Below are 26,285 nucleotides of genomic sequence, written 5' to 3' on the forward strand. Positions count from 1 at the left end.
TTAATAGGCTCAAAAAACACACCATGGACTCGGGTTATCAAACCCGAGTCCAATATAAAGCTAGGGGGCAAGAAAAATTGACTCGGGCATGGTAGCCCAAGCTCATGATTGGCTAGGTGCATTGGCTCGGGCAATATGCTTGAGCCCATATTGGGATGGGCACATGTCCATCTGGGTGTGCTACCTAGCTCCTTAGGCTCGGGTGTGTGCCTCGAGCCCAATATACATGGGTCCAGCAACATGTCTGGACTTATTCTTCACTTTTAATAGGCTCGAGCACCTAACTCGAGCCCAACACTTATTATAGGATTTCTCTGAAACTCATACTAATCTTTAATAACACATCTTAAAATATCATAATAAAATTATGATTTATAAATTATAAATATATCTTAAATCCTTCCAGCTAAATTTAATAGATGATGTAGCTGCCAAATTTAAAATAAAAAAGTTCTAATAAATTTATCAGTCCACCATGAAGATTTATTGTTCATGCATGATTAATTTTCTCCACAATTATGTTTTAGTAATACAATTCATCCAAGTAAAAAAAGGAAAAGAAAAAAAAAAGTGAGCATTGCTCGAATGTAATCACTTGAAATCCTCTCCGTCACCCGCACTCCCATCACTAAAAAGAAAGTTTATCATGCTCTTTTATATAATCACAAAAATGCAACCACTACAGAAACCATGGGAGAATTTGAATTGTCAATTGAAAAAGGCAACGCACTACAATTTGACGAGGCAATAAATTTGAAATGAATTTGAGGAGTTTTAAGCTTTTTGGATGTGAGATTTTCTTTTAAAACTGATGAAGGGATAAAACTTTAGAGTTTTTTTTCTAATCAAATCTCACAAGTTCAAAAATCATCTTTAAAAGTTTCATCACTGGAGTTTTAAACTAATTTCTAATTAATTAATAAAAATACACCTAACTTTTAACAGTATATTTTACAGAGAGTCCCACAGCATCATCGCACAGGCCCACTTTCCAGTTCGAATCTAGATGGAAAACACAGAAGACGACAAGTAATAAATTATATATTTGCACTCCAAAGAATTAATGGAGAAAGCATGCAGTCAATTACAACATAATTTATGTAAAGAAGTTGATTGACAGAAATGATAATCCAATTTCTTGAGTTTAAGAAACTGATGAGTACTCTTCTCTTTCTTCTACCTCATACCACAACTTAAATAAGGAATATCGGGAGGGAGTGAAAACCAGCTAGCCAGCACACCGCACATGCAGAAGGAAAGAAAGGCTCACGTACACCTTAGCTCCCTAGCCTAAAGAATAAGAAATGATGTACAATTTACTCGTACTAAAACAGAGACACAAAGTTAAAAGAAAAGGGGGATGGATGAGGAGACCATCGTCGCCGTCGATCATGGGCAATTGGGGTTTCTTCCAGGACCACCATAGAAAAAGTAGGTGCCCCAATCACCACTCCGGCCGTTCTGGACATCATAGCAACTGGATTGCTCGGTAAAAGTGCCGAGCCCTTTAGGATCCCTGAGACTATTGGATCCGTCAACAATTTGAATATTCCTGAAGTAGCCAGCTTTTCCAAACCCTTCTTCAGGGAAATGGCCGCTCCCCATTTCAGTTGTTGTGTGTTGCTCATCGGATTCCGAGTTTACAATCTCACCTCCCCACTCTATCATCGTTGCGCTGTCTGTCAAGTAGGAGAAGAGGAAGCCTGGCCAGTATCCTAGCACGTAGTCATTCCCAAATTGAATCCACCAGTTTCCCTCTTTCGGGTCCTACAGACAGCACAGACAACATCACTGAATGTGCCAGCTCACATGCAGGTACAGTCTGGTCTCAAATATTTTTTAAGAAGACAGCAACATAAGATGCATGCATGATAGGATAAAGACATGCATTGCGCCATTTATATGTCAGAGATTCTCTGTGTTTCGTTTATTTAATTTTTCAAAACACAAATGCAGGTAGATCAATTTACATGTTTCTTAAACTATACTCGTCTACCTTCCAAACAAGAAGGCTGATATCATACTGGGAGCCACGGTAGCCAGAAACAGGAAAGATGCTTGCCCCCATCGCTATTTCATTATTGATTTGAATAAAGCCTGTGCACAGCAGATTGTAGCAACCTGTGGCTTGATATGCATCACTCTGTCACAAGACAATCAATCAATATTAATTACTCCATTATAAGTAATTAACAGTCTGGCCAGCCCATTATTAATGTTTAAAAAATGTACTGATCGTGAAAACAAGAAATAATACTATAAATTAATGAAGACAAATTCATTAGTTAGTAGTACTTACAGTCCAATATGTGAAGAGTCTTGTTCTGTTATCTCCATATAGATCTGGACTAACCTGTTATTTACAGAGGTATAATTAGAGATCAAGCAAGATAATATATACATATTGATGGTAATAATAATGTATGATTTTTTAAAAAAGAGTATTAATTAACTTAAGATAAAATAATTACCTGCCATCCAGCTTCAATGCTGTTAAGATCTTGACCAAAAGTACCTCCAAGGATCCAGATTTGAGACAAGCTGAATTCATTAGGCTGCTGTGTTTTGGGCTCCCAAACGTTAATGGTGGCCTTAGCTCCATAATACTTATCTCCTTCCACATATACTATCGCATGCTAATAAAGACTCCAAGCAAGAAAAACAAATATTATCTGTCAGAACAAATTAATTATGGAACCAACCAAGAGACTTAAAGCTACAGCTGAAATTAGTAATTGAAGTAATTAAGCTTCTTTAATTTCCTTCACTATCTATGCGTTCGCTTAAATGCTAGCTAGTTAGCTACTGAATTAAAATAATTATTAATTAAGTATTATGAATATAACTTTGAAGTACGTACCTGGTGGCCAGTTTGAGTAATGAGGTCAGGTTGTGCAGACCTGGGTTGATGAGGAATTTTAGCGGGCTTCTTCTTGCCAAACCTTTCAACAGAGCTTGCCCTTAATACATCATCTTTTTTAGTTCGCCTTATGGGAATAGTTCCTTCAGGACACCTTCCTTTCAAGTGCCACAACTGGGTTATTGGTTTTGACGATGTTGCTTTCTGTGCAGACACCCTCTTGCTTTCCTCGAACTTAGTCCCTTCTGGGTGGAAATTTGGTCTCGTCTGCAACCAGTCACTGGACGCTAATTAACAACCTAGATAAAATATTTAGCTAGCTAGCTGTTACACACACACAATTAACAGTGGACTTACCTGAATTGTATGGTTCTTGAGCAGAGGATGATCAAAAGCCGGTTGGTGAGCAATATGGACGCAGTCGATGATATCTCCATCCGGGCTCTGTTATACAGTACACGATTTGCAATAATTATTACAAGAGTAGCTGAACGAATGGATGATGAAGAGCAACAACTTGAAAAGGGCAGAGGCAACAATAGATTAATAGCAACCAGAAGAAAGTAAGGGAATTAAGGGAATTGATTAGAGATGAGAAAGAAGTAAAAAGAAGATAATCAGGTAGGACGAGGAGCTGACCTTGATGGTTTTAAGAGGAGGCTTGTTCAAGCGCTTCAAGTGCTGGTGAACATCCAACATTTTGTGCTGCGACATGGACATGCTGCTGCTGCTGCTTTTACGTGAAGCAGGTGCTGCTGCTGCGGATGTCATTTGGGAGCTGCAGGATAGCAAGAAAATCACTATCAGCAAGCTGATAGTGCTACCCCAGCTCCTCCTCAGTAAATGCGCCGCCATCATTACCAAACGATTAAGATGTATATCCCTCAATCCCCCTTCGCTAACCAAATTAATTACTAGAAAGATACCAAGAATGTACTATATATAAGAAGAAAGTAGCAATAAATTAGCAAGCTTAGCAGGGCCCAGTTGGGGAGGTGGAAGAGCAGGCTTCTATAGGCGGTGGTGTTTCATAACTCAACAAGTTGAGGCTGGAGCGGTGGTAGCATCTGGGATGAGGATGGAATTGTGGTGGTGCCAACTAGATATTAGTGATATAGTAGTGGGAGTGAGTGGCCACGTTTGAGACCTTGATTTGCCTTCCTGCCTCCTCAACGCAGCTTATCCTGCGCACCCCCCTACCCCCACTAATCACCCCTTGATTTGATCCATTCCCTACCACTTCATATACAGACAAACGGTTTCCCACTACAATCCAATAAAGATTGCCGACGCTTATCTTATGAATATCCCCCTCCCTCACCTCTTTTGCTTCCCCTGCTTTGCTTTTGCTGTAAAGTGGAGAATTAACAGAAAACTTAAATACTTTATTTATTATATATACACGGGAACGAATCCAGAATTTGCAAAGTGAGGCGGGGGAATTGTATAGTTATGCTGGTGGGGGCAAGAGGATGGCCTTGAGGAAATGTATAATTTTCAAGGGTGATTTTATTTATACTTTATTGATCATGGGTTAATAATTTGGGACAGGAAACTTTTGGAGTTTCTGCAAGGAATTATGATAGCTAGCTAGCTAGCTTCAATTACGCCTTTTGGTGAAAACTGAAAAGTCGAAAAGGACAACATCACTTTTTTTATTATTATTATTATCCTCTTGCCAGTTCAGTTCCCGTGATGACATTTTGGAATTCAAATATTACATCGCCTTCCCCACCCCCGCCCAAAAATAATTTTATGAAATCTTTTTGTGTTTTTTTTTAAAAACAATTTAATTTTATTTTTTTATATATTTTTTATTTTAAATTATTTTTAAGTATTTTTAAATCGTTTTGATGTATTAATATTAAAAATAAATTTTAAAAATAAAAAATACATATTATTTCAATATATTTTTAAACAAATTATTATTTTAAAAATTAAACACTATAACATTATGAACACTCTATATAATAATTACAATCAAACCATAATATGTAATATCCATCGTTTTATTGTATATTTTGTTATATCCTTGATTTATTATGTGTTTTATATGATAATTTTTAAAAGTATTATTTTATTTTATTTAATATTTTCATTTTATTTTTACATTATTATATTAAAATTATTAAAATATACTAAAAAATTATTAATATTCTTTTCAAATCAAATATTTTTTTGAACAAGAAAGTCCCCTCTTTCTCTATCACTTTAAACTTCATAGTGATAGCGATGGTTTATAGTTGTGTTTGAAAATGTGATTAATGTTGTATTTTAAAGTAATTTTTATTTAAAATTATATTATTTATTTTAAAAAAATATTTTTAATATCAATACATTAAAATAATTTGAAAACACAAAAAATATTAATTTAAAATAAAAAAATATAAAAAATTTTAAATTTTTTTAAAAATATTTTTGAAATGAAAAAACAAACTGGATTTAGTGATCAACTCAAATTGTGTTTATAAAAAAATTAGATTTTAAAATTTTTTATTTTTTATTTTTTTATTTTTAAGATTTTTTATTGTGTTAATTTTAATTTTAGAACATTAATAATTTAAAATAAACCGATAAAATTGAAACATAAAAAGTGAAATAATCTTAAGATATAGATCCCTATAATCTTATAATTACCATGAAGGGACTAGTATGAACACATATATTAAAATAATTATAAATCAATGGAGTAAATATATTGTGTTATTAGACTTTATTGATAAAAGATTCATGATTGTCCAGTAATCTCAACTTCTTCCTCAGCCAGAAATAATATTTTCCAAAGATTTATTAAAAAAAAAACAACAAATAATGGAAATCACTATCAAATGAAAATAAATACATATATAAATCCACATGCTAAAAATAAATTTATAAACATAAATAAAGAAAAGTTAAGGAAAAAAAAAAAGAGGCTCAACTATTATAAATATATAGTTGTTGAGAAACAGGGGAGAGCGTGAAGCTTGTTCGAGAACCCTCACAATATTTTGGTGGAGGTAGATTACACCACTTGGGGATGATTATTTTTTGTATTGGTTATTTTAATTTAGCTCGGTTTGGCTTGGTTTTATCTGGTTTGACTCAGTTTTTTCTAGTTTGGTTTCGATTCGATTTGGTTTTTTTAGTTTCCAGCTTGTAAAACCAAAACCAAACCGGTCGGTTTTTGTAAAATTTTAATCGGTTTTTTTCACGGTTCAGTTTTTCAGTTATTTTTTCTGGTTTTCTCAGTTTAATTGATTTTTTAATTTTTTTACTTACCCATAATATCAGGAGATGCTTGATGATATATAGGACGTCGTATCTGATTAAAAGTGAATGAAGTGAGCTTAAAGGTGCAGTTCAACTGGTAAAGTTTTAGATTTGCTCTTTAAAGATCACCAATTTAAATCTTATAAATTTTAGGACCGCTGAAGACTTATATAATTGTAATTTTATGGCCTATAAATTAGTTGAGGTGCGCAAAAGTAATTCGGATAATGATGTTAATAAAAAGAAATGAATGAAATGAGCTTAGGATTGCATGGCTAATTAATATTTTTAATGATGGACTGAAGAATTTAGAAAAACACTCAAAAAGTTAGTTATCAGCAGCATTCGCAACTTGACAAAAGTGTGTGTATATTTATATAAATGATTTGATCTGTCAAACTTTGATTCAAAAGGCAGAACAGAGTAGAGACCCGTGAGGTGAATGTCATGGAAAACACACCCGTGATTATATGTCACGGAGTAAAGTATCAGCCAAATCATTGATATGGACAGCGTTTCAACATCAAAGATAAGATAACAAGAGGCCCTCTTCTTCTTTTTTTTTTCCTTGAAAAAAAAGGGGCTGTCATTGGTAGATTTCGGGCTGACTACTTGTATCTTGGGCTAGGCCCATGTGAGGATCTCTGGGCCTTGGTGAAAATCTTGGCCCGTAGATTATGAAAATGTGATAACATTCTTTACATAAAATTAGACTAGATAGAACATGACAAATTTATTTATAATGATATTTGATGTGTATATAAGCAGGGGGAGCCGGCTGGTGGGGATCGAGTTTTTTTCTTCTTTTTTTTTAAAAAATCTTGATTTTCTCTTTAATAATTTAAAATTTTAAAATCAAAATTTATAAAATTTAAATCTAAACCCAACCAACTCTCCTGACAATTTCTTGATCTGCCCATGTTAATAAAAGAAAGATATAATAAAATGTTGTAATTATTTAGTAGGTGGTATAATGATAAAAGCTTGAGATTAAAATGTTTATATTTTTTTATGGTTTCAAGTTTGAACTTTGTAGTTATTAATATAATAGTTATTAGAAATTTATATGATGATTGATTTTAAAACCTGAAAAATTAATTAAAAAATATGTAATTTAAACCGTACAACTATATATATATATATAAAAGAAGTAGTTTTCTTCCATACAACTGGAGTTCTGGTGTCCAATTATGCATGTTCTGGCATTGGAAGATTAGGAAGCTAAGAGCAGGCCGACATGTACATGTGCATCATCACCAACTTACATCAAAACTTAAAGACTGCTGTCTCAGGAGTCAGGAGTCAGGACAGCAAGAGCGCCCAGCCTCCGGACAGAAGCAAAGTACAGTGCCCCATTTCTTTTTAAGACTCAATCCCCACAGCCTGGGTGCAAATTAAATAGCCTTTTATTTTATTTTATTTTTTTAAAAAAAGTATTTTTAAAAAATGAAATTTTATTTTATTTTATTTTATATATATATATATTTTTTTTCAGATAGTTTTAATATTTTATTCTCAAAAAATAAATTGTAAAAAATAAAAAATATATATTATTTTAATATATTTTAAAAAATAACTATGATAATTCCAATCAGCTAAAACTCTCTGACAATAGAAAGCAACCAGCGGGCCTCAGCGGATTAATTTATGTAGGCCATCCCTGAGAGCATGTATGAGATTACAGTAGATTTGGTTTGAGATTACGGTAGATGTGTTTACAATATATTTTTTTTATTTAAAAATATATTAAAATAATATTTTTTTTATTTTTTTAATTTACATTTATATTAACATATTCAAATAATAAAAAAATATTAATATAAAACAAAAAAAATCAAGATTTTTCATAAACACAGTTGTGTTATACTGTAAAAATAAACACTGCCTTGTGTTATCCCCCCATGACCCCTGATAGCACAGCCTCAACAAGCATGAATATTCAAGATCCTAGTAAAAAAAAAAAAAAACAAAAAGCAAAAGGGCTTGGCTGGAGTGATATGAAGAGCAAGCTTTTTTTAATTGTATTTGATTCCCACGGCAAAGGACCTTTTTCCCGATGTGAAATAGCCAAAATCCGGCACCGGCACGCATATCCTCTCCACCAGCCTTTCACCGGAAAGAAAAGTCCCACAGCCTAAAGGGCCCCCTCAGGTTTGGTAAAGGTAAAGAGGGGTACATGTATGGTTATGGTCCACAGCCTTAAGAAATGAAGAGATTTAATTCATGCGAGGGCTTCTTGTGGCGCCAAGTCAGCATCCTATGTGTAATGAGCAAAAAAGGTGGCAATGGAGCGGGAGCGGGAGGCGAGGGTAGCTGCCTGCCTGCCACCTTTTGCTTTTGAGTTGCGACCACCGGCCTGCACTCCCTCTATACCTTTTTGAATTCCTTTTCAACATTCTTTTCTACTCTCAACTTCTTTAATCCAACCGGCACTGGATGAGATATGTACTCTTCCCATTCATACGGGAATGGCTTAATGGATTAACAAAATGCTTTAATTTAGGTGTGATGAGAAGGCACTGGAAGACTCGCTTTGCAAGCGCGTCATAGTGACTCCAGATGGTAACATTACAAAACCTCTGGACCCAGCTTCAGCCGTCTTAAGTCGTGATGCCATGGCCAAGACTGTGTACTCAAGGCTGTTTGATTGGTAAGAAAATCAAACTCATTCACCTGATCAGTAACTTCATTCTCGATCTGAGAGAATAATATAAATCATATCTTGAGATCTCACCTAATAGCTTAAGTTATTGGGTTGAGATAGTTCTTTGACATGGTATCAGAGCCTTGATGACCGAGCGATCACGAGTTCGAATCTCACCATCCTTATTTATTTGATAAAAATTAAGTATAAAATAACTTAAACTATTGGATTGAAATAGTTCTTTGACGCTCATCACTACAATGCAAGCAGCAGCAGAAGTGCGTTTTATAATTTGTTCAGGATGTTTTGCAAGGATGTACTTCCTCCAAATCCTGGACATAGATAATGTTTCCTCAGGAATATGGTTTCTGCTATCAGATAAGCAGGAAAAAACTCTTCAAATGATAGTTCTCTAACATTACTCCAGTTTCTCAATTATGCATTTGGAATCAATTTTTAACCCATCAAAATAAGTAATTAACAAAAAAGGAGTCAATTGAATGTTTCAGGATTGTGGATAAGATCAACAGTTCAATTGGTCAGGATCCTACTGCAACAAGTATAATTGGAGTCCTTGATATTTATGGCTTTGAAAGCTTCAAGATCAACAGGTACGTAGGAAACTACATATGGAGTTATTTTCAAATAATTATTTTAACAGGAACATCTAATCATGTAATAAATATTGTAGTTTTGAGCAGCTGTGTATCAACCTAACGAATGAGAAGTTACAGCAACATTTTAACCAGGTAGGGATAAGATTCCTTTGCATGGTTTCGACCATCTTCATATATAAGCTTCTTCTTCTTCTTCTTCTTCTTCTTCTTCTTCTTATGCACACATGGATCTCTATCCACAGCATGTATTCAAGATGGAGCAAGAAGAGTCTACAAGGGAGGAAATAAACTGGAGCTATGTAGAGTTCGTAGACAACCAGGATGTTTTGGATCTTATAGAGAAGGTAAGAGTGTTGCATTTCAGAGTAAAATATTCTTTTCATGAAAAATTAACACTGTTTTTATGTCCTTTGCCTGCAGAAACCAGGAGGTATAAAAGCCATTCTTGATGAAGCCTGGTATGTGATAACCTTCTATATTGAAAAGATATACCCTATTGCAGTTGTGAAACTATTTACCTTTACTGTTTATTTCACGAAAAGTAATTTTTAAAAAAATATTTTCTAAATTTTTTTATATTTATTTTCAATTAGAAAAGGTTGTTTAATGAAAAATTCAGTAATACAAAAATTTAGCTTGATTTTAAAAAAATATTTTCTTAATTTTTATTTTAAGCAGAAAATATTTTGTAGGGAATTGTGAAAAATTTTAAAATATTTTATTATATGTTAATTATATCAAATTTGGTCATTAATTTTTTTATTGCTATATATTTTTTTATTTAATTTTTTATTTTTTCCCCTTAAAATTTGATTTTTATACCAACTTTGGTCCTCATTCTTTTGATTATTATTTGTTTTTCTCTTATTGAAAATTTTTATATATTAGATTTGATCTTTATTTTTTTATTGTTATTTATTTTATTGGAAATAATTTATAAAATTAAAGTTTTTTTTTTCAATTTCATCCTCTTTTAATTTTTTATTTGACACTTTTGGTATCCATTCTTTTGACTGTTATTTGTTTTATTTGAAATGATTTATGAAATTGAATATTTTTTTTTGTTTCATCCTCCTTCAACTATTTTATTTGTTGTATTTGATCCTTATTTTTTTAATTAAATAAAAAAAAATTAATAAATTATTTTTCAGTTTATTTTCTATGACATAAACAAACATTGAAAATTATTTTTCAATTTATTTTTCATGATACTACCACATATCAAAAAAATAATTCATTTTACATAAAAACTATTTTAAAAAAAAATATATTTTTCAGTAAACAAATAAACGGGTCAAAATAAAAATTCACACCTAACACATCAAGGTCTGCATGATAGCTCAGGGAATTATATGTCAGTAAAGCTACTGTGACTCAAGGCAGTTAAAATTGTGGACGTTATGTAATATTAGTGGAAAATAGAGCGAGCGAGGAAACCAAGTGATTGTAAGCGATGTCATAAAAAGCTACAGAAATGGAGGTGAATGTTATGAAAGCAAGGAGAACATTTCTTTTTAAACGTCTGAATACTTGATCTAAAGACCCATTTCCTATATTAAAGAAATCAAAAGGGTAAAGAGCAACAAATAAAAGCTGAAATCATTAGATGTAAGCGGGAACGTCTCTGTAATGCAGCATGTTTCCCAAGTCAACTCATGAGACATTTGCACAGAAGATGTACCAGACATATAAAGCTCACAAACGCTTCAGCAAGCCGAAACTTGCTCAAACAGACTTCACAATCAATCATTATGCGGGAGATGTAAGAAATGTGTTCAAATCTTGTTCTTGAACACCCGGCTAAATGAGGTATATTTGTAGGTTTCTAATCATTGAGCCATTCTGTGAGCTGGTTACTTACCAAGCAGATCAGTTTCTTGATAAAAATAAAGATTATGTTGTAGCAGAACATCTAGCTCTATTAGATGCTTCCAGGTGTCCTTTTGTTGCTAACCTTTTCCCTCCACTACCTGAGGAGACATCTAAGCAATCCAAGTTCTCTTCAATTGGTACCCGCTTCAAGGTAAGCTTGTCCACATGAAATAGCAGCATCCTGTATCATACAGAAAATAATTCAGACCGTGAGTACTGACACTTAGCTTAAAATGAGCATCCAGCAACAATTACAAGCTTTAATGGAGACATTGAATACAACAGAACCGCATTACATAAGATGTGTGAAGCCAAATACAGTACTAAAGCCTGGAATCTTTGAGAACATCAATGTCTTAAACCAACTAAGATGTGGGGTAAGATAAATTCACTTGGTTCCTTGTTGAGAACGTGTAGCTTTGATTCTCACTTTTTCTGATGGGGAAAAACATTTGTTTCCTAACTATTTATCAAGTTTCTCCGATTGATAATGATTATTCTAATGGATTTTACAACAGGGAGTACTAGAGGCAATTAGGATAAGTTGTGCTGGTTATCCAACCAAAAGAACATTTGATGAGTTCCTTGATCGTTTTGGAATGTTGGGAAATCCAACTGATGATGTACTAATAATTGTTTACTTAAGGCTAAATATACTGACATAATATTTAATGTGGTTTAGCAAACTGCTTACATTTACAGGAGAGGTTCATATTATTAGAAATAGAAAAAGAATATAAAATAAATACATAGAGAAAAATGATCATATCCACTTAAATTCAACTCTTAATTCGCATTACTGCCCTTAGAGCTCCTCTCTTTCTCTCTTATTCTCTTTACATGCTCTCTACACTCTCTCATTGCTCTCAAATAATTATGCCTCTTTTATAAGTATCAAATGATAAGCTTCTCCAGCACACTTGTCAACTTTGATGGGACAAAAAGTCTTAATACATGCCATCAATTGTGGCACTAATGGTGCTTCCATTTACTTGATGGTGGGGTATTGCCACAAAATGACAATATCCTAGCATATTTGTCATGTGTTTAACTATATGTTCTCATTCAATGCTAAAACTCTATCCATATGGTTGACCTGGCAGCTTATTGCTTCGTCGTGAATGCTGCTCGTTTAGCAATGGAGAATACGTAAAGGCCGGTTTGCAGGAATTGGAACAGTGGTGTCGTAAAGCATCGGATCAGGTAAGCAAAAGACAATTCATATATAATTAGCAACGAATAAAAAAATACAATTACTCTAACATCTTGTTACATATTCCATAGTTTGCGGGATCATCATGGGATGAACTCAGACACATAAGGCAAGCTGTTTGGTTTCTGGTACATCTTCTAGCAAACCGAAAGGGCCTTTATTTCTTTCCAGAATAGTGCATTTGATTTGTACTAACTAATGATTTGTTTTACAAGTATATGCATGCAGGTCTCGCATCAAAAGGCTCAAAAATCTTTAGAAGAGATCACAAATGAACTCTGCCCGGTAAGTAAGTTTGCACGTAGTAAATAACAGAATTAGAATTGTGGTATAATACAATTTGTTGATTTTCTTTTGATAGATGTTGAGCATTCCACAAATATATCGCATTGGGACTATGTTCTGGGATGACAAATATGGAACTCAGGGATTATCTTCAGATGTAAGCAAAGAACTCTCTCTTTTACTGGTTTATTCTTTATTTGGAAGTGGCTTGATTAAGAAAAATTACAAAATATTGTGTGGGTGATTAGCAGGATGAGAACACTGATGGCAGAAGATTCAATAAAAATGCCTAAAAATACATTCTTACTCGATGTTGATTCAAGGTATGTATGATGAAGAGTGACAATATTTTATCTTCTCATTACTACTAATCTTCATTGTTTAAATACTAATCATTTGGTTTGGTTTCAGCATACCTTTCTCAATGGAAGAGATTTCGGATCCTTGAGTGCAATTCATCTATCTAACATGGATCCTCCACCGCTGCTCCGTCAAAGATCATATTTCCATTTTTTATTGCAGGAAACACAAACAGAAACAGCCTAAAGGTGCCTTTGATTTCATTTTTCATTTATTGATTTATTTGATTATATACAATTTGTTTTGCTTCCAAGGGGTGGGTGAGGTGTGACGGTGATTTCTACTTTTGCAATTCTTTTGTTTGTTGATCACATTCTCATCAATTTTTGAATGTACATGGGTTTTTGTAATTACAATGGTTCCTGAAAAAAGGAAGATTTTTTTGTATCAAAGAAGAAGAAGATAATAACATTTCGTGATGTTTCTATATTTTCTTCGTTGAAGCTTGTAAGATGACAACACCAGAAAATGATAATAAGCAGCCAACCAGGATCGAAGTTGCAAGAATCAATAGTGACAATGTTAGCATGTGACAGAGACAGCGCAAATGTCTTTTGTTGTGATTTTCTCTGCATATTCTGCTTGGTGAGTTCATTCATAAATGGATTGGATGACCAAACCACCCACCACATTAAACAAATCAAAGCCTATCCGTCTTTAGCATCTTCTTGATTGGCTTCCAATTCACTAGCATCGATACATAGTTCATCACTCAAGGTGCACTTGGATGCATCGCAATTCATCAATCTTGACCCATGATGAATTGATTGCAAGAAATTGAAATAAGCATACTTGATGTCGAACTGCATATCATACCCTGCCACGATTACTTGTATGTTAGCATTGTGTGAGATTTAACAAGAAAAAACAAAAAAAGCGCCAAGAAATACTTGATTCTTACAGTAGTTTAGGGCAATAGTGCATCCATTGTCATCTGGACTCTGTCGAACATGATGAAACCACATACTTGGCCTGCATCAACTTTACGAGATTAGCCTCGATATTATGATGGGTTTATTATTCAGCACGATTGCCATGCTGCGTTTCCCTCTAAAAACCACCCAAAACATTCACTTGTATGAAATGTATTTAAAATATTTTTTTCTAATAATGCTATAATACAAAATAATGCAAGTGAAGCAAATTGAACAAGTAAATGAGATCTTTCTTACAAGTAGAGAATCTCGCCAGCCTTGACAGTACAATGAAAGGGTGTCGGACCATTGAAATACAGAGGAAATTTAGACATTTCAATCTCCTTAGTCTCTGGAGATGGATAAGGATTCACGCTGCACCATGGCACATATCTCAATGGCTTCTCCAACTCCAATCTAAATTCTCCACTGTCACTGGAATAAGAATACTGAGCAGCTGGGAAATCTTGAATGTACATGCGGTGCAAGTCAGTAGGAGGAAGTAGCAAGAATTGCTTCTCCCCCGAAACAACAGCATACAGATTCTCATAATGATCCTTGTGGAATGAAGTTTCAGATAAATGGTTTCCAATCCACAGATTCACCGCCTCTGGAAGGTAGCCTCCCAGCGCCTCAGTCGCCCATGGGATGTGGGCATCGCAGTCCGAAGCCAATGCCGAATATTCTTCCCGGAAGCAGTCATTCTGCTGCTGCAGGTATGCCACCAGATTTTTTCTTTCTAGATTCAGAACAAGATCAAGTGCACAAGGGAAAGGAACACGCTCCACGTGAGCAGAGGCAAAGCATATTTCTTCTTTTTTAGGGTTTTCTAGGGGAACAAGAGAATCAGCACGGCCATCTGGGGTGAGGTGAAGGGAGACGATGGAATCGGAAAGGGTGGAAGAGAGGTAAGAGAGACTAGGCCAACGGGTGAGAGCAGGCCAGTGGGAGATGGCATTAGAAATGATGCAAGGCTTGTTAGGGGATACAAAGTCTCTTAGGAATTGGAGTGGGGTTGGGGGTGAGTCTAGCCGTTGTATCCTGTTTCCCAGGCTTAGCTCCCTGACGCGGGACAACAAAGAAAAAGAATTAAAGAAAGAAAAGAAAGAAGCTTTAGAGAAAGAAAGAAGCTAAGAAGAAGAGGAGGAGAGGGGTTGGAGATATGCAAATCTGCATTTTTTCATTAATCATCAAAAGTCCCTTAACATTTAGAAAAGTAGGGTATTTATACTAAAACCCTAACTTGAATAAGCAATTGGGCTTATGGCCCATTAAATAAAATATCCAACATTAATTAAATCAAGCCCAACAAATAAAGCTAAATTAATAAAACTCAACTGAAAGTCCATATAAATTAAACCCAAAAACATAAGTTAAAGCCCAATTTCTTAATGGTTTGGGCTATCCTCCATCGTCTATGATCATACGTGTGCGTAAATAGTGTTTTCGGTTCGGTGTCCCCATCAATTCTCCCGGGGTTGGAAGAACTCGACCCCGTCGAGTATAGGTTAAGGCAGCTCCGATAATGCTCTCAAAGATAAGGATCAAACTGTTGTGATGTCTCTCTGATAATCCAAGTATATTATGAATCTGGTCGTCGAGTCCATATACTGGGATTTGCTGAAGTTCACCATCCCTGGTAAAAACAACTTGTGCATTCAAAGTAGCATTAATATGTTCCTTTTGTGCCAAAGATATGGATAATGAGGTAGGAGTATCAAAAGGAGCATCAAGGGTAGGCTGTATTTTATAAATACTGAGGTCTTTCATGTTCAAAGTAGAGTTAATATCAAAGTTTAATGGCAATTTAATGACATAATTATTTGATGTAATCATTTGCAACACTTTGAATGGTCTAGCACTACTTACTTGCAATTTATGATCGGTTTCCAAAGGACACCGTTCAGGTCTAATCTGTATCATGAAATAATCTCCAACATTAAGTGCATTATGATATTTAAGTAAATCAGCTCGAAAATTATATTGTTCATTACTTGCTTGAATTTGTTTCATGATCTCAATATGCAAATTATGAACCCTACATGGTAATGACTCAGCTGACTTAGACATCCTATCATGAGGAGATATGAGAAGGTGTTCTATAGGCTTCTCAGGTTTGTAACTATGAACACTAAATGATTGAGGGTGTGGAATGAGACAAACATTATTTGAAACTTGTGTAGACATGGTATGGACACAATCAAGTAAACTAGGATTATCTTCATCTTCCTCATAACGTGCATGTGGTAAGGGGTCAAGAAGCTCAACATGTTGCTCTAAACTTATGATGTGCTGGACACCAAGCATGTGGGGTGAGGAATCAGATAATTCAGGAGGACTAATATCATGAGACTCTTCTAAGACCATACTTATCTCTATAGGTGATTCCACTGAAGAGTTCCTTAAAATTTCCTCTACCATTAAAGCAGACATATCAGATTCTTCCTTAACCTCAACCTCAAGCTCATGTGGGCTCATTGTGTTAAGTTCCTCTTCTTGCACATCCTCGTCATCTAGGTCACTAAAATCCTCAAGATTAGGCTCATACACTTCAACACTACAATATTCCTCTTTACATAGATCCTTATATTTTTCGATGACTAAAGGTTTAGAGGTACAATCTAAAGAGATATGACCAAAACCTAGACAATTAGTACACTTAACCATAGAACTCACTTTAGACACTTCATTAACAACTCGTTTGCCTTTATCTTTCTTGTAAGGTTGTGAGTTACTAGGATTAGGTCTGTGGGGTGAAGCAACTAACAAAGAATCACTACTTCTGAATTGGGACCTAATAGGGATACTATAAGAGTCCTGGCGATTTTTCCACTGATTCTTTGTGACCAACTTGTAGTCTTTAGTTAAGGTATAAGCTTGGTCAAGGGTAGATACACCTTGAAATACAACTTCTCTTCTAAGATCATCATTTAAGCCTCTACAAAATCTACGCAAAGTCATGGCTTCATTCTCTCTTATGGCACATCTAATCATGTAATCATTAAATTGCGTTATATACTCATTGATAGACTTATTCCCTTGTCTTAGATTGTTCCATTGGTCTAAGAGTTTATTCCTATAAGACTGGGGTAGGTACTTTTCCTGAAGTTTTTGTTTCATTTTGATCCAATCAGTTATAGGAGGTTTACCTCTCATCTCTAAACAATCCTCAACATCTCTCCAATAAATTTTGGCTTTATCAATGAGTTTCATCTCAGCAAATCTAACTTTCCTATTATCAGACAAGTTATGCCACTCAAAGAATCTATCCATATCACGAATCCACATATCAAATATCCAAGGGTCATGACGACCGTCAAAAGTGGGGGCTTCTATTTTGTTAGGACTTAAGATTCGCTCATCAAAGTCATCGTGTTTAGAGTAACCTAAATGATAATCATACTGGTGGTGCTCAGAGTGAACTTGTCCATAATGATTGTTCTTGTGATATTCATTAGTCTTTGAGTGCTTTATTCGAAAACTCTCTTGGGGCTCAATTCTTCTAAACATGTTGATCACCTAAGTTTGCAATTCCCTTAAAATGATCATAAGAGTATCACTAAAGGTTGAGTCTACAGTAGGTGTAAACTTAAGCTTAGACACTAGTTGATCGTGACATAAATGCATGCAATACTAACTTATAAAAGGAATTGAGATCACAAATGGTTCTTGCATGTAAAATTACAATACAAAAATAAAGCTATATTTTTTTTTTAAATGTGGAGATTAATCAAGAACAAATTACACTAATAAAATTGTAAGCATGTAATACTAGATTCTTAAGTGTAAATGATTAATCAAACACGATGTCACAAGTAAGAACTCATAATTATTAAATAGAATAAGATATTAGCTATTACTGATGAAAGAGGTTGATGAACAAAAATTAACAATTAAAATGCTAGGTGAGATTTTTTTTTTTTTTTTTTAGCACAAAAGTAATATTAATGATAACTTTGAATACTAAGTGCAATACCAAAAAGATAAAATCAACAAACCAAAAATAGAGTAATTTACCGACCAAGATTCAAATTGTCGAATTCGATCGCGGATGGACCTCAGATGACATGGCAATTGGGGTGATGTGGAGGGGCCTGCTTATGTGGTGGACAGTGATGTGGCTGCCCATGCTGATGTGGCGGTTGTGCTGACGAGGTAGCTGACGTGGCAGTCAACGATGACGTGGCAGGCCTGATGACATGGCAGCTGACGTGTCTAGGTTAATTAAAGTTCAGCGTCTGTTTCTTTCTTCCTTGGCTTCTGCGACCTGTTGCCGCTGGCCTCTATGACCTGTTGTCGTTGCTGGCGGCGGCGGCGCAGGAAGCCCGCTGGTTCTGATGGGTCTGGCGGTGCAAGGGAAGAGGCGGTGGTGTCTGTGGTGGTTGCGGCTGCTCCGGGTTGTTAAGGCAGTGAATCGGCGTGTCCTTTTGATCGTTGGCTGTGACCGGCGCTGATGTTGAATGGCCGATCACTCTGTGGGATTGATATGCAGGTATACCGGTGGTTGCGGCTGTTGTTGTCTGGGTTGGCTGGTGCAGTGACGTGGGCTACGATTATTGTAACCCACCGATCTGCCTCTGCTGATGGAGGCTGAGGTGCTGCGGACGGTGGCAGATGGAGATCTACTGCGTGGTCTTTGTTGCGGTGAACCACCAGTCGACACTGGCTGTGATGGATGGGTGGCTGCGTCTGGTGGCCTGTGTTGTTGATTTCGTTGCTGAAATCGGAGTCTATTGTGGAGGCGCCGCTGCAATGATTTGGCGTGACGGCAGGTGGCGTGGAGAGTGGCCTGCTGTCGAAAAATCTCTCGCCGTGGGCTCTATAGAGAGCTGTCGTGGGTTGGTTGTTGCTGGAGACGCCCGATCTGCCCTCTGGCGAAGGTGGAGGAGATGAACAGTACCAACCAATGAACAGTAACTTTTTTTCGATGAACAGTAACTTTTGAATAGTGAACAGACGGTTCTTGAGCAGGGAACTCTATTTTTTTTTTTTTCTTGTAATCAAAACAGTGGATGTTTTTTTTTTTTTTTTTTTTTTTTTTTTTTTCAGGTTAATCTAGGGTTAAACATAACACATAGATCGATTAATTGTAAGAACAATTAAAAGCCGTGCTCTGATACCAAATTTGACGCGGGACAACAAAGAAAAAGAATTAAAGAAAGAAAAGAAAGAAGCTTTAGAGAAAGAAAGAAGCTAAGAAGAAGAGGAGGAGAGGGGTTGGAGATATGCAAATCTGCATTTTTTCATTAATCATCAAAAGTCCCTTAACATTTAGAAAAGTAGGGTATTTATACTAAAACCCTAACTTGAATAAGCAATTGGGCTTATGGCCCATTAAATAAAATATCCAACATTAATTAAATCAAGCCCAACAAATAAAGCTAAATTAATAAAACTCAACTGAAAGTCCATATAAATTAAACCCAAAAACATAAGTTAAAGCCCAATTTCTTAATGGTTTGGGCTATCCTCCATCGTCTATGATCATACGTGTGCATAAATAGTGTTTTCGGTTCGGTGTCCCCATCACTCCCTCACCTCCCCCCACAGCCCTTCTAGCAATCTTTCTCCCTCCTTCAACATTCCATTATTCTTGTGCTTATGTCTGTCTTATTACATTCCGCCTTTCACCACTCTTTGTGCAAATCACTCTCACATGCCAGAGTCCTTGTCAAACACAAAAATAGAGCATGTTTCTACAACATAGAACAAGGTGTACATTCATAAAGATCACAGTCACACATAATCAAAACCTTGAATTCTTCTCATAATTTCCAGGATATCACAAACTCAATTAATTAAGTTAATCAATCCTTAAACCTCGCGTAATTCCCGAATTGAAAACGAAATATAAAATAATAAAATTCAAGACAAAAGTAGACCTTTACTCCATTTTTCTCAACAAAGTTAATTCATGGAATAACTACTGCTACTTGATTTTGCCCTAAATTAATAAAATTCCCAAAAGAAAACAAGACTTGATGTCAAACCATCCCACAAAATACAAATGTATGTTTCTATATCACAACTTGACAAACCCATCTACTTTTCTTTCTTTAAAAAAAATAATAATAAAAAAGCTTAATTTCTTAGCTTAATTAATAGTAAATCAAAGAATCAGAAGCACAAGGGAAAGAAAGCTTGCCTTTGCGCCACCGTTACCGTACTGAGTTTTGTTTTAGAAGCCAAACAAAGAAAGAATGAATCTTTTCACAGTGGCAGCTCTGCTACTATTTATTATAAAAGCTGGGGTTTTTGAAAAAATAGGAGTGCAAAGACAGGGAGGCGCAGCGCACGAGATATTGAAGAAGAGATTTCTTTATTTTAAATTAATTTGTTTTAGTATTTTTATATTGCTTTAATAAATTGATATTAAAAATAAATTTAAAAAAAATAAAAAAATATTATTTAAAAAAATTATAAAACATGGAGTGGGACAAGAAAAACTGAAGCATAGTAATTAGAAAAAATATATTTCTTCGAAATTAGTTTTTTAGTTTTTTTAAATTTATATTGAGTTTGAAAAATAAAAAAACATAAATAATATATATTTTATATATATAAATAATTTTTAAAATAAGAAGAAGATTAAAATTATTTTTTAATATTTATATATTTATTTATTATTATAAATTTAACTTCCATTACAAATTGAATGTACAAGTTCTCTATTTTTAAGTTATGAATATAATATTTTTTATGATAAATACCTAATTTTCACTCTAGAGTAGACTCTAGAGAAAAGGAAACTAAAAAAAGAGGAAAGAGATCAAGCCAAACAAAGAAGAAAAAAAGATTTTTTTATATATATTTTTATTTTATTTTTTTATATTAATATATTAAAATCACATAAAAATATTAATTTAATATATTTTTATAAAAACATTTAAAAAAGCTTCCAGTGAAAAAAAAAAAAAAAAGGAGTCACAATTTAGTCTATGATGAACTCAATTTACCATATTAAAAATCACAGCATAAAAATAGATAAATGCAAATTGTTTGTTTCATTTTTATTTATAGTAAAATAAGGTCATCTACGTGACAACATAAAATATATGTCAGTCTTGAAATCACAAGTATACGCAAATATTTAAGGGTTTACATGAATCAACATCATATAGCTTTTGTTTTTAAAACTATTTTTTAATTTATTTTTAATTTAAAAAATTAAATTAATATTTTTCAATATTTCTTATAATTTTAATATATTAAAATTAAAAAAATTTAAAATCTAAAAAAACATTATTGCCCTTTATACTTATCAATTAGCCCTTAACTTTTGTTTTTGTTTTTGTTTTTTGTGTTTTTTTTAATGCTATTAGCACATAGTTGGTAACTTCTCGTCAAGCTTTTAACTCAAAAAATCCTAAAATATAAATCTTAACAGCGGCATGTTTTTATTAATTTCTGGTATAAATTATTTTTTAAAATGTTTTTTATTTAAACATATATTAAAATAATATTTTTTTTATTTTAAAATTTATTTTTAACAACACTATATTAAAATAATAAAATAAATATTAAAAAATTAAAAAAAAAAAAAACAATTAAATCACAACGCTAAACAAGATCGGTAAGAATACAAACACAGAAAAGTAGTAGAATGGTAAAAATAAAAGTATAAACACTCGATGGGAAAAATTGAAAAGGTGATGCACTAAAATGGACTGATCAACAATAAAACAGAGTGACGACATCGTTTTCAGATGACCATCTTACTAGAAAGCAGCAGAAACATTTCCCGTTCTTGTTAGTTATTTTACAGGAGGGAAGCAAGTCAGTAGCAAGGCCACAAGAATTGAAGAGGGAGAGAGAGGGAGATGGCGTTGATAATGATGAGATCGGTAGCAATGACTAGGAGAGGCTTCTTCAAATTGAAGCGGTCTTCCAATGGTATCCGGGCATTCTCATCCCTACTAACGTCGCCGCCGTCTAAGGCCGTCTTCTACGAGCGGCACGGGCCGCCTGACGCCGTGACAAGGTATGTGTGTATTTATGTATGGTATATTTAGTTTAATGATGAATGTTAAGTGGGCGGGTGGGTGCAGAGTAATAGAGATGGAAGGTGTGGAAGTGAAAGAGAAGGATGTCTGCGTCAAAATGATGGCAGCTCCAATCAATCCCTCTGATATAAATCGAATTGAAGGAGTATACCCAGTGAGGCCACCTTTGCCTGCAGTCGGTGGATATGAAGGTGTAGGAGAGGTGCTTTCTGTGGGCTCTGCAGTGAAGCACCTCTCTCCTGGCGACTGGGTCATTCCATCTCCGCCTTCTTCTGGTAACTATCGCCCCCCCCCCCATCCCATAGATATATGTCTTCATTCTTCTTCTTGCTGTTGTTATTTTTCGTCTTTTTCACTGTAGGAACGTGGCAGACTTACATTGTAAAAGAGGAGAGTGTTTGGCACAAAATCAGTAAGGATTCACCGATTGAATATGCTGCCACTATTACTGTCAATCCTTTGACTGCTTTAAGAATGCTTCAAGACTTTGTCACTCTAAATTCAGGTACTGTATCCATCCCATATTTATTTTTCCAATTAACCTTCAAATTTCATTTTTTGTTTTTGTTTTTTATTATCAAAAACATCATTGCAGGAGATTGTATAGTGCAAAATGGGGCTACGAGCATTGTCGGGCAGTGTATCATCCAGCTTGCACGACTTCGGGGCATCCATAGTATCAATATAATAAGGGATAGGTGTTGTTTCAGTTCAAAGCCTTTTAGTGATACATTTCTAGTTTATTTAAGCATTGTGTGCTTGTTTTTGTGCACACTTTCCACGCCATTCCTACATTTGTGTTCGGTTTCTGTTGTTGCATTTGCTTGGTGTAATAGATTTGCTTCATCTTCCTCTGGAGTGATGAGCAGATTTGATAAAATGAACTCCAGATTGGCTTCTTTTTTTTGCCATTGAATTTTGCCAAGGTGAAATTCAATCAGACTCAGTGTACTCACAGACCAAAAAAGGTTCATGTGCTCCATGTTACCAAACACTGCTTTTACCAAGGCTACTTTCAACACAACACTGCAATACCAAAAAAGCCCTTACCGTAGCATGTAATAACAGCTTTTTCTTGGTTTCCTTGAAGGAAACAAAGTTTTCAACGGATGATCAAAATATGTTCTGCCTTTTAGAATTCCCATGTGCATCACTTAGGGCGTATTTGTTTGGATTAAGAAGGAGTTATGGCTTTATGATGATTTACATACCAAATCATAATGAAGTTCTAATTTAGTAAAAACAAAGCATGCTTGTAAAGCAAGGAGGATCTCTATGATTAAGCACGCTGTCAAGTTTTTAAAGCTGTGAGTGTGAGATGAATTCAGGTCTGTTTGGTGACTTCGTATCATCTGATGGTTTTTTTATTATTAATGTTTTAATGCAATTTCTGCCAGCTGACCTTCATTTACAATCTTCTTCATCCTACAGGGTTGGGTCAGATGAAGCAAAGGAAATGTTGAAAAGACTAGGAGCTGATGAAGTTTTTACTGAGAGCCAACTGGAAGTGAAAAATATCAAGGGTCTTCTGGTATCATTATCATCTATACACTCATTATGGTTGATAATTTAGTATATAAAGTGGGAGGTGTTTATTCTTTCTCAAATGTTTTTATACAAATTTATTTGTTAGACAAAGAGCAATTCATGAGGTGTGCCATTTTTTTTCATATGTCATTGACATACTAGACTAACTTGCCTGAACCTGCTTTGGGATTCAACTGTGTTGGTGGCAATTCAGCTTCTTTGGTTCTCAAATTCTTAAGGTGGGCATGCAATGATAACTTCTCTAGGAATTTTACCTTTGTTTCCTTTTTGTTTAACATGTACGTATCCTTTTATTATTATTTCTTCATTGCAAAAATATATATTTCCATCTTAATAAACTCGTGTTCAGGCATGGGGGAACAATGGTGACATATGGTGGAATGTCAAAAAAGCCTATTACAGTATCAACATCATCTTTCATTTTCAAGGTAAGTAGTGAATTTTCTTGCAAGTGAATATGTGATCATGTGGCAGTTATTGAAATTCAGAAACTGCATTTTCATAAGATGGGTAAATTTATAAGAAACCCTTTTGAGGGATCATGAAATTACAGAGATCATCCAAAAGTTTGAAATCCCTTCACTTGTAAGAAAATATTACATAAACCTCTTTTTATTCCAAGACTGCTCTTAATTACTTTTTAAAAAGATTGTAAATTAAAAATAAAGCATGAGATTTTTCTTTCTTTTTTTTTTAGGATGTAAAAAATGGATGATGACAACATATGGATCCTATGACTTATTTTCGTGGACTTGAGTCATGAAAAAATAAATTGAGTGTTTTAACACCAGGGTTCAATTTTTCTATTGTTGTTTCTGACTTTTCTACGTTTTTGCTGATATCTTAGATAATTATTCACAGCCTGAATTCAAGGCTTAAACCAGCTCTTAAATCTTGTTGTTAACCCTGAATCCTAAACAAATCCTAACAATCTTTATTTCGTATGCATCATGCTTATCCTAAACAGGACCAGGGATCTACTACTATACTGTGTGAGTGTTTGTTTTTGCATTACAACTTGATTTTCAAATTGTTTTCACATGAAAAAACATTAAATTGATGTATTTTTAGGTGTTTTTTGATGGTTTTGATGCGCTGATATAAAAAAATATATGAAAAAACATCATTTGATGCATTTTCAATTGAAAAAAACTTTTGAAAAGTTCTTTGCACCATAATATCAAACACGCACGTTAATATTTCTAGTGGAACATGTAAAGGTGAATAGCGGAACGAAATATAATTCAATGCAAGTTATATAACATGTTTTGCTCACCTACTTGTATTTTCAAGCCTCAAACCTGTTTTGTAATCACCATCATCATGATCAATATTGCATGCCCAACTATGAAAGTGGTTCCTTCCAAGCCCATAAGCAATGCTTCTGTAGTTCTGTTTATAATCTCTTGCTTGCATTGGTTACCTCTCTATTTTCTGTTGTCTGCAGGATCTTTCCTTGAGAGGATTCTGGATGCAGAAATTAATGAATTCAGATAAAGTTAATGAATGTAGAAATTTGATTGACCATCTTCTTTGCCTAGCACGACAAGGGAAGTTGAAATATGAGTGCGTATTCGTTCTGCAAATCTTGTAACTTTTTCAGTCACCGTAGAATTACTTATGTTGTGCCAACTGTTAATATTTATTAACCGGGTGTTTTACCTCTTTGCAGAATGGAGTTGGTCTCTTTTGATGATTTTCATACTGCATTGGATAAAGCACTGGGAAAGCTGGGGAGCCAACCCAAACAGGTACTAAAATTTTAAGTCTTAAAGATCCAGATCGGTTTTGTACCTTAGTTGTAGCTCTTTGTATTATTATATGAATAACAAGATGCATTGTACTTTCATGGACACTATTATAATTACCGTTCAGTGATATTTGAAGTAGGTTCTCTAGATAAACTATGCTCACAGTAATTTTTTGGTATTCTATATCTATCCAAAAGATAACCTTGAAATTCTGGTTCTGCAATATTTTACTGCATTATGTAAACTGTTGCTTTTGTTGCCACTAAACGGAGTAACCTATCGAGTATTGGCAGCAGCAATATGAAGCTTATGGTTGCTACAGCCGTCCGTCTAGTTGGATGCTTTGGTTGTCAATGTGTATTTCATTAAATGTTGGATAGGTATGGAGTTAATTCTAACTTCAAAAAATAGAATAGAAAATAGAAAACATATCTTTCAATTGCACCGAGTTTAATATTAGTAGCAAGCTTATCCTCATTTTTATAATGTATGTCAAAAATGTCAAATTTAGTTTACATGCTAGTTCAGACATTTATCCATTTAACCTAGGTTATTATTACTGGAAACTAAGAGAATCTTTGAGAATGTAGTAGTTGTTATTTTTTAAAGTATTTTTTGTATAGAAATGTTTTAAAATAATATATTTTTTTATTTTAAAAACATTATTTTTAACATCAAAACATCTAAAAATATTATTAAAAAAAATTAAATTTTTTAGCCCGGAAATAAATAAAATTCTATTGAAAAGGTATTGTGTAATTTTTAATAGTGGGTTGTTATCTTTTAATGGAGTTACGGGTTTTAGGATGGATTCGGAATTTGCACCCCTCATTACTTGTTCCATGACACAAAATGTAAGGCAGGAGCCACAAGAAACACAAGTCCAAAACCCTAATGGATCGTTATGCTTACCTGAGGGTTCAAGGGCTAGGTGCAAATCACACCTCCTTAAGCCCAAGTGTATCA

General features: G+C 34.3%; 3 protein-coding genes across 3 annotated transcripts; 1 reads left to right on the plus strand and 2 right to left on the minus strand.

The window, feature by feature from the left end:
- Window positions 1-1,024: 1,024 nt before the first annotated feature.
- Window positions 1,025-4,072, minus strand: LOC118045648 (protein neprosin). The gene is made up of 7 exons (XM_035054338.2): window positions 3,500-4,072; window positions 3,218-3,304; window positions 2,861-3,127; window positions 2,472-2,636; window positions 2,300-2,353; window positions 1,997-2,143; window positions 1,025-1,767 (listed from the first exon to the last, which is right to left on the minus strand). Exons 1-7 carry the CDS (start codon window positions 3,716-3,718, stop codon window positions 1,390-1,392), a joined length of 1,317 nt encoding a protein of 438 aa, XP_034910229.1. The 5' UTR covers window positions 3,719-4,072; the 3' UTR covers window positions 1,025-1,389.
- Window positions 4,073-13,444: 9,372 nt separating this feature from the next.
- On the minus strand, window positions 13,445-16,978 carry LOC118045649 (uncharacterized). Its single transcript, XM_073406524.1, has 5 exons — window positions 16,080-16,978; window positions 15,506-15,653; window positions 14,276-15,147; window positions 14,005-14,075; window positions 13,445-13,920 (listed from the first exon to the last, which is right to left on the minus strand). Exons 1-5 carry the CDS (start codon window positions 16,976-16,978, stop codon window positions 13,751-13,753), a joined length of 2,160 nt encoding a protein of 719 aa, XP_073262625.1. The 3' UTR covers window positions 13,445-13,750.
- A 4,748-nt stretch (window positions 16,979-21,726) lies between these two features.
- Window positions 21,727-25,472, plus strand: LOC118045651 (enoyl-[acyl-carrier-protein] reductase, mitochondrial). Its single transcript, XM_035054340.2, has 9 exons — window positions 21,727-21,998; window positions 22,066-22,295; window positions 22,382-22,525; window positions 22,616-22,718; window positions 23,452-23,551; window positions 23,710-23,786; window positions 23,918-23,996; window positions 25,016-25,134; window positions 25,241-25,472. Exons 1-9 carry the CDS (start codon window positions 21,838-21,840, stop codon window positions 25,332-25,334), a joined length of 1,107 nt encoding a protein of 368 aa, XP_034910231.1. The 5' UTR covers window positions 21,727-21,837; the 3' UTR covers window positions 25,335-25,472.
- The last annotated feature ends 813 nt before the right edge of the window (window positions 25,473-26,285 follow it).

The sequence above is a fragment of the Populus alba genome, chromosome 1 (assembly GCF_005239225.2).
Source record: "Populus alba chromosome 1, ASM523922v2, whole genome shotgun sequence".
Lineage (NCBI taxonomy): Eukaryota > Viridiplantae > Streptophyta > Magnoliopsida > Malpighiales > Salicaceae > Populus > Populus alba.